The sequence below is a fragment of the Populus trichocarpa genome, chromosome 1, assembly GCF_000002775.5.
Source record: "Populus trichocarpa isolate Nisqually-1 chromosome 1, P.trichocarpa_v4.1, whole genome shotgun sequence".
Classification (NCBI taxonomy): Eukaryota; Viridiplantae; Streptophyta; class Magnoliopsida; order Malpighiales; family Salicaceae; genus Populus; species Populus trichocarpa.
The window spans coordinates 30292344-30301522 of record NC_037285.2 but is presented as its reverse complement, the minus strand read 5'-3'; the positions used below and the strand labels follow the sequence as shown (position 1 = coordinate 30301522).

Here is a 9179-nt window from a genome sequence, read left to right as displayed (position 1 = left end):
AAAAGGAAAGTTGAAAATAAAAAAAGAAAAAGTGAAAAAAAAAGACTAAAAAAAAATTATAAATTACTGTTGTAATCTGCAATGTATTTAAATATGGAAAAACAATAATTTCTCCGAACACCATTTAGATGCATTAATAATTAGATCTTAGATACCAAACCTTTCTCTTTTTCAGTTAAATAAAAAAAAATCAAAAAGAAAAAAAAAAAAGATCGCACTACAAGTATAGTAGCTTTATTACATCATGTTACATCTTCAATTTCGAGTCACATCATGTTAGTGGTACGTACCCATTGCAGTTCTCGTACGGTGGAAAGATACACGTGATACCTACCGGCTATTTAACCTTTTCGAAAATGAAGAAAGGGCTGTATATATCCCGCCACCACCGAAATGTCCGTTATCCGACTCCGAAACACACATTGCCACTTAATCAATATGATGTTATTCCTTGTATTCACTCTACTGCTACTCTCCGATGCCGCTGCATCAAAATCAATAATCAAGTCCCTACCTGGCTTTGACGGTAACCTTCCATTTGTACTGGAAACAGGGTGAGTGTACGTACTTTTTCTCTTTTTGGTGCAAGGCTTTGTGAAGTTTATCCTGTTTTGATAATGATTTTCTGTGTCCAGGTATATTGGCGTGGGAGAATTGGAAGCCGTGCAGCTATTCTACTACTTCATCGAGTCTGAGAGGAGCCCTAAAGACGACCCTCTTGTGCTTTGGCTCACTGGTGGCCCTGGATGCTCTGCCCTGTCTGGACTTATATATGAAATTGGTGTGTGTGTGTCTTCATCTTTCTAACCCCATAATTCTTGTTTTCAGTAACTACAATCTTCTTATCGTGCACTTTTTAAAACAGAAATTTCTCTATTTCCTAATTCGTTTGGCCAAAATCCAAGAAATTTAAGGCTATTAAAAGTTCTCCTAATGGTGGTTATGAATGAATAGGCCCCGTTATCATTTGATTATGCAAAATCCAGCGGAGGAGGCAAACCTGTTTTCGCATTGAACCCGTATTCGTGGACAAAGGTCGCAAATTTCTGCACCCTTGAATTATTTATTTGCAACTAAATGTAACTGTTGAAATTATGTTTCATGTAATCGTGCAGATTGCCAACATAATATTTGTAGATGCACCTGTTGGTACCGGATTTTCCTATTCAACTACATGGGAAGGCTACCAAGTTAGTGATACATTGTCAGCTGCAGAAACTTATGAGTTCTTAAGAAAGGTAAGGGAAAGTGTATTTTTGAATCGCAAGATATAGAAGTTGGATGTCAAGGAAAAGGAATGGCACAGAAGTGGGTTTTTTCTAATTAAAATTAGAGGTTTTTGGTTTTTTGCACAAATATTGAAGACAACTGGGAGACTGATTTATGGATATGCTAGAAAAGCATAGTTTTATTGATCAATATTGACTTGCAATTTATATATCATAATGGAATCAGATTTGAAGAAAAATCTGCTAGCAAATCAGTTTGTTAAAAAAAAAAATTAATGATAAGCATAACAGTCATATTGACTTATTTATTTTCTGAAGACTAGCAATAAACAACTATAAAATTTAAAAGGTTGTTAGCAGCTCCACGAGTCATGCTAGTCAACAATTCTCCTCTTTGACTCTGGAAGTGCATCCTCGTAGCTTTTGTTTCATAAATTCAAATCTAGCCTTTGAAATTGCCTTTGTTATGTTGAAGTGTTTTATCTTGCCACGAAACACTGGTTCATTAGCAATTGAGATTGCAGCTTGATTGTTCACAAATAATTGTGGTATCTTCTTGTTCCATTTGCAAGCGTGTCATAGGTTTTCTAATCCAAAAAACTTCATTCAGCAACAACAACTACATATTCGTTTTTATTATGGATTGGGCTATGACTTCTTGTTTCTTGGAACACCATGAAAAAACTCCAGAATCGAAGTTAAAACAATACCCTATAGTTCTTTTTATATCATTATCAGATCCAACCCTATCGCTTTCAGAATAGCCATGAAGAATGAATTTTTCAACTTGCTTGAACCTTATTCCAAAATCAATCATGCCCTTAACATATCTAAGAATTCTTTTTGCTACTTTGAAATGAATTTTACTAGCACAATACATATACCTTCACAACAAACTAATTGAGTGCATAATGCATGGCTTGGTTGAAATTAGATACATAAAACAGCCCATTAGACTCTTTTATAACCTTTCATCAACTTTTTCAGCTCCATCTTCTTTGCAAAATTTCTCTTTATTTAATGGAGTTGTTGTTGGGTTGCGATTCTCCTAAGGATTTCTTTTGCATTTTTTATTGGCAAACAAAAAATTCATTTTGTTTTTGTTACTCCTACACGTACCAAGGAAGAAAGTCATCTTCCCAAGGTCTTTCATTTCCAAAACTTCTTTCATCTCTTCTCTAAACTTGTGAATAAATTCCAGTACTGCTTCCTATAACAAATAAATCATTAACATATAGATACCACAAATATTTCATCATCAATCTTTCCGATATATAAAGCGAATTTAGTCAGACTTTTTTCAAAGCCTAAGTTTACCAGGTGTGTGCATCAATCTTGATGTACAAGGACCTTGGTTCCTGTTTTGAACCATACAAGGTCTTCTTTAGTAGATATACCTTCTCCTTTTATCCTTGAAAAATAAATCCTTCAAGTTACTCCACAAAAATCTCTTCATTCGAGTATCCATTTAAAAAGATTGACTTGACTTCCATTTGATGCATAACCCAGCCTTTTGTGCAGCAAGAGCCAACAAAATTCTATCTAACCTAGCAACTGGGGCTGAAGTTATTTTTTAAATCTACCCCAAACATTTATGCATATCCCTTGACAATGAGCCTTGCCTTATACTTGTTTACAGATCTGTCAAGGTTTTGCTTGGTCTTGTAAACCCACTTGACTCCTATAGCTATCTTGTGTTTAGGTTTATCCATCAATTCCTATGTCTAGTTATTTTCAATCATTTTGAACTCCTTCTTCATTGCAACTATCCATTTCTTATTATTTGCATCTTCTTCATATTCATCCTCATTCTCTTTCTGAAACTCAACCTTCTTGTCATTTTCCCAACTACAACTATCTAACTCAAAGAATTTGACATCCTTGCTAACAAACATTTTGTTAGTTTGTGGCTAGTAGATCCTATAGGCCTTTGACTTTGAGTTATAGCCTACAAAGATCTTAGGTTCTGTTTTCTTATCGAACTTGTCTCTCTTAATCTGTGGAATGTAAGAGAAACACAGGCAACTACTACCAAGGATTCTTTGTTCCTATGCATGCAATGTATTCAGTAATTATTCGAAGGTAATACTTGGCAGATCTTTTAGGCTTTCCAAAGAAGAGATTATAGCATCAAAATTCTCAAGAATTATGACTAGAATCTTCTTAACTATTCTAGAATCATAAAAATTAATACCAAGGAGTCTTACTTTGCTGACAAGACAAAGAAGTTTGTCAAAGTACTCCTTGATTGTTTATGAATCTTTCATCCTTTGCATCTCGAACTCTCAAATGAAATTCAATACTTACATCCCTTTGACCCTTTCATTTACTTCATATTCTTTCTTTAAAGAATCCCAAGTTTCCTTAGTTTTTTTTAGTGTCATGGTTTTGGTAAAAATGAAGGATGAGATAGTTGTAAACAAGTTTGCTCTTGCATGCCTTGGATTTTCTTTGCTTCCTCTCCTTATGATTTTTTATCTATGTAAGTGTTTGATTGTCTGGTAGAGGTGGAACTTCATACTCTTATTCAATAGCTTCCCACAAATCATTAGCATCAGGATAGACTTTCATTCTAACAGCCCATACTTGATAATTTGTTCCATCAAACATTGGAGGTGAAATCGCAATGAATGAAACTTCTGAATTCATACTGAATAGATTGTAGGTTTTTTGTATTTGTATAGTGATAGGTGATAAGTATTTAAAGGTTGTGTTTTTGCTCTTTTAGTCTCACAGTCCCTCAAGAAAATTGCTTTGATACCAATCTGTTGGTTTTTGCACAAATATTGAAGACAACTAGAAACTGATTTATGGATATGCTAGAAAAGCATAGTTTTATAATGGAATCAGATTTGTTGAGAAATCTGCTAGCAAATGAGTTTGTTAAACAAAGAAATAGTGATAAGCATAAAAGTCATATTGACTAGTAATGTAAAACAACTGTTAAATTCAAAAGGTTGTTAGCAGCTCCATGAGTCATGCTAGTCAACAGAGGTAAATGCATAGTAGTAAACTAGCTAGTAATGTAAAACAATTTGGCTAACATTATGAGTTTGTGACACAGTGGCTCGTGGATCACCCCAGGTTTCTTACAAATCCACTCTATGCTGCTGGGATCAGATTTGTAGAAAAATCTGCTACCAAATCAGTTTGTTAAACAAAGAAATAGTGATACGCAGAACAGTCATATTGACTGATTTATTTTCTAAAGAATAGCAACAAACAACTGTGAAATTCAAAAGGTTGTTTGCAGCTCCATGAGTCATGCTAGTCAACAGAGGTAAATGCCTAGTAGTAAACTAGTAATGTAAAACAATTTGGCTAACATTATGAGTTTGTGACACAGTGGCTCGTGGATCACCCCAGGTTTCTTACAAATCCACTCTATGTTGCTGGGGACTCCTATTCAGGCATCGTTGCACCTATCATAGTCCAGGAGATTTCTGATGGTAGTAGTTAACTTCTGTCTCAAACACAACTTATTTTCTTGTAATATTCATAAGTGTTTAATTTGTTTTTGTTTTATTTCTTGCAGGAAATGAAGTGGGACGTCAGCCAACAATGAACCTCAAAGTACTCGATCAACTCATGGTTTTATTTTGTTTGTTTTACTTATTTATTTGCGTTGTAGTTGACAAGGCTGTAAAACATGTTGGAACTCAGGGATATGTGCTTGGAAACCCACTTACAGATCATGAGATTGACACCAATTCAATAGTTCCTTTTGCTCACCTAAAAGCGCTTATATCAGATAAACTCTACGAGGTAAATTCCCTCTCCTAGCTCTGCTCTTTAACTTCCCAGCTAGCTAGTTCTCATATAAGCAAAACTATTCTCATGTTTTTTTCTAGTCCTTCATGAAAACTTGCAAGGGTGAGTACTTAAATCCAGATCAAAGCAACGCATCGTGTATGGAAGACATATTAGCCATCAAGGAGGTGACTGATCAATTCATAAATCAGAACTCTGATAAACATTTTTTTCCATCATACTTGAAGTTTATGAACATGAAAGTTGACTTCTCTTTTGACTTTATATATAGTGCATTGGAAATTTACATAATACACAAATTCTGGAACCTGCATTCAAGGTCGTATCCCCAAAACCAGTGGCATTGAAATGGGATCCAAGGTTTCTCATAGCCGATGACGCTGATATTCTGCTATCAAGTCCCCGTGTTCCTGGACCTTGGTGCCGGGTACATTGAACTTTCTCTTTTCTTTTTTCTCTCTTACACATAAAAAATCATCGCATACCTTGGTTATTAACCAGCTTATTGGCATGTAGAGTTACGATCATGAATACATCTATGGGTGGGCGAATGATGAAACTGTTCGAGATGCTCTTCATATTCGCAAGGTACGTATGCTTGCCCTATCAAGTATATTACCTTCCAGATTCAAAATAACTCTGCTCATGGCGGAAAAAAAATAAAACTATCATGACCAGGGAACCATAAAGGATTGGAGAAGATGCAATAAGACGCTGGCCTATTCGTACAATGTCGAAAGTACTGTTGATTACCATCGGAACTTGACCAAGAAACCATATCGAGCTCTCATTTACAGGTAATGTTTATAATTTATGAACACATTATGAATTCTGAATTTTCCCATTTAGTGCAATCTTAACCATTGTTTTAACATGTGTAGTGGCGATCATGGCATGCTTATCCCATACGTTGGCACGCTTGAATGGATAGAATCTCTGAATTTGACGATTAAGTATGACTGGGAACCATGGTTTGTTGATGGTCAAGTTGCAGGGTTAGTATAGAATCTCTGAATTTTGGGTTTCTTTTATTTTATTTTTTAGATAATGATATTATTAATTAATTTACATATTTTTAACATGTGTCATGTCCATTTGAAACGGTAGAGATTATTAAAAAAAAAGGAAGAATACATAACATACGACCTGACATTAACTAATCCTTTTTTGCTTGTTGGGTCATCTTTAGATACGCAATGCTGTATGCAGACAATGCGCAAGACTACATAACATACGACCTGACATTTGCAACTGTGAAGGTAAGAACAGACATTAGCTTATCTAACTGTTTAATCTAAAAATATAAATAAGCAATTATGCTATCTTGAAAGCCTGATATCGGTGGTGGTGGTGGTGGTGGTGTAGGGAGGGGGTCACACAGCGCCGGAATACAGGCCAGAGCAGTGCTTTGCCATGATGGATAGGTGGTTTAATTACTATCCTCTATAAAAAAAACCAATACCAAAATGTTCTCATGAACTAATTAATAAAATATTGTAAGGCCCAATCCATGTTTCGTATTTCAGCAACGGGATCTTTAATATGATCTAGCTTCTACTGCACATCAGAAAACTCAAGGATTAACGAGCCTTTTAGCTCCTACCATTTTTATTATTATTATTTTCTCGATAGAATTGATAGCAACTGTTCATCTTAGTACACTTTGTTTATGCCTCTTAATTAATATATGTTCAGATATGGATGGTGGTGCTTGAAACACAATCTCTAAACATGTAATAATAATAATAATAATAACAACATCAATAATAATAATCTTAACCACCAAGAACAGCCTTTTAAAAAAAAAAAATTATTATAATGCTACTTTAAGAGAATCATATAAATTGCCCACTAAGATATAGGCACTCATTATTTAGTAATCGAGTGAATATGCAGAAGTCCACTATCAGAAAATCTATGAATACAAATAAAATTATCGAAGAAAAACTTCCGTCAGTATTTTAGAGTGATATTTATTGACCGATTTTATTCCATCGCTAAATCCGTCGGTATTTACAGACATTCCATCGCTAAATCCGTCGGTATTTACAGACATAAATAGTCCATCAGTAAATACCGAGGGAATTACCATTGGAATAAAATGAATTTTAAAAAACCAAAAAGTACGATGGTGTGTATTTTTTTATGGATGATTTTACCGACGGAATTACAGTTGGACTTAAACAGGGTATGCCATACAGTGACGTGTCACTAGTATTGACAAAATTGCCGACGGATTGACAAATTGAAACATTTTGTTGGTAAATCCATCAGTAATAGTTAATATATGAACTGGTCATCGACCCTCCCCTCCCCTATTTCTTCTTCTTTCCCTCTACAACTAAACAAAACCGCTCCCCACCCCACCCGCCCCACATCCTTTCTCGACTTTTCCAGTAATAGCAACAATTTTATTGTGGATTTTTCATTTTAAGTAAGTAAATCTATTATTTTTTAATTTGAAAACAATTTTGAAAAGTCAATTTTTTATTGCATATTTTTTGTAGTAAATGTATTTTGATTGAGTGTTTACTTGTTTTATTATTTTTTTCTCAAAAAAACTTGTTGTATGGATACATGGTTTTGTACATGTTATGGTTTGTTTTAAATTTTATAAAATTGTATTTGTTTGTAAATTGTTGAAACTCATGTCGAATTATCGACTTAGGTGTGTTGTGATGATATAAATAATGACTTGTTTAACGGGTCCGTTTTATATTTTATCAATTTTATTGTCGAGTTATATTTTTTTGTAAATTAATGTGTACAAATTTGTATGTACATATATAAATTGATAATGAATTAAGAGAAGTATGAAAGTAGGTTGATTATTTACTTAACTTAATTAATTAATACATATTGTTGTTATCATTAATTGATATATATATATATATATATATATATATATATATATGTTCAATAAAAGTTATGGATGATCGTTCATGGATGTATAAGGATTCACCCCAAGGATTGCGGAGGATGGATTATTGTAATGGGGTTCAGGTTTTTATTAATTATGCAACATCTATTCCGAAAAATATTAGTGGAGGCAATATTAGGTGTCCATGCAGGAGGTGTCAAAATAAAAAGTTTATTCATCTAGATGTTGTAATGATGCATCTTCTACACAAAGGGTTCATGGAGGAATACTTGTGTTGGTATGCACATGGAGAACCATTTGTTCCTCACGAGACCATGGTAGAGAGAATGGTTGGATCAACTTCTAGTGCTAACAACGTGCATGGAGTTGAAACTGACAACAGTAATCCTTATAGGACTATGGTTATGGATGTGATGAGAATAAATCAGGGTTATGTCAGTCAATGTTGAATCTTAGATGAAGAACCTAATGCAAGCGCGACCAAGTTTTTTGATCTTTTAAAAGATTCTGATGAACCATTATGGGATGGCTACACAAATCACAATAAATTATCGGCCATTGCATAGGTGTTTATCATCAAGTCGGAATATTATAGGTTGAGTGAGGCCGATTATGACAGAATTGTCGAATAGGCGAGAACTTCTAAGCTGTTAAGTCCATGATGAAACCCCTCGGTCTAGGATACCAGAAAATTGACATGTGTCCAACTTCTGCATGTTGTACTACCTTGAAAATGTTAAGTTAACCGAGTGCAGGGCATGTGGGTATTCCCATTATAAACCCAGAATTGGCAGGGAAAAGACTCTTGTAGAACATAAAAAAAAACTTAGATACTTCTCAATCACACCTAAACTGTAGAGGTTATTCATGTCACCAAACACTGATGAGCACATGACATGGCACCAATCACATAATGCGGTTGATGGAGTGATGGTGTACCCTTCCGACAGTGAAGCATGGAAACACTTTAACAGTGTGCATCCTCACTTTTCAGCTGAATCAAGGAACATTCATCTTGGGCTATGTACATACGGATTCAATCTATTCGAGTCATTTGTTGCTCCTTATTCTTGTTGGTTGGTTATATTAATTGTTTACAACTTACCACCGGGGATGTGTATGAGGCCGGAGTTCGTGTTTTTATCACGATCATACCAGGTCTTAATAGTCCAGGCTAGAATATAGATGTTTGTCTTTGACTATTGATTGATGAGTTGACGCAGTTGTGGCCCTCTAACGTGTTGACTTATGATGTATCGATGAAACAAAATTTTCCAATCCTGGATGACCCGCACCAA

At 34.7% G+C, this 9179-nt stretch overlaps 1 protein-coding gene across 1 annotated transcript; it reads left to right on the top strand.

Annotated features, from left to right (window-relative positions):
- Positions 1 to 343: 343 nt before the first annotated feature.
- On the top strand, positions 344 to 6656 carry LOC7470755 (serine carboxypeptidase-like 18). The gene is made up of 14 exons (XM_052449979.1): positions 344 to 554; positions 636 to 783; positions 955 to 1035; positions 1116 to 1238; positions 4576 to 4678; positions 4765 to 4802; positions 4893 to 4994; positions 5081 to 5167; positions 5272 to 5427; positions 5517 to 5588; positions 5679 to 5797; positions 5882 to 5995; positions 6190 to 6259; positions 6366 to 6656. Exons 1-14 carry the CDS (start codon positions 394 to 396, stop codon positions 6447 to 6449), a joined length of 1458 nt encoding a protein of 485 aa, XP_052305939.1. The 5' UTR covers positions 344 to 393; the 3' UTR covers positions 6450 to 6656.
- The last annotated feature ends 2523 nt before the right edge of the window (positions 6657 to 9179 follow it).

Coding starts and splice junctions, on each gene's coding strand:
- LOC7470755 (XM_052449979.1), top strand. CDS start 394: ATGTCCGTTATCCGACTCCGAAACACACATTGCCACTTAATCAATATG. Junction 555..635: donor CCATTTGTACTGGAAACAGG/GTGAGTGTACGT, acceptor TTCTGTGTCCAG/GTATATTGGCGTGGGAGAAT. Junction 4,803..4,892: donor AGCCAACAATGAACCTCAAA/GTACTCGATCAA, acceptor GTTGGAACTCAG/GGATATGTGCTTGGAAACCC.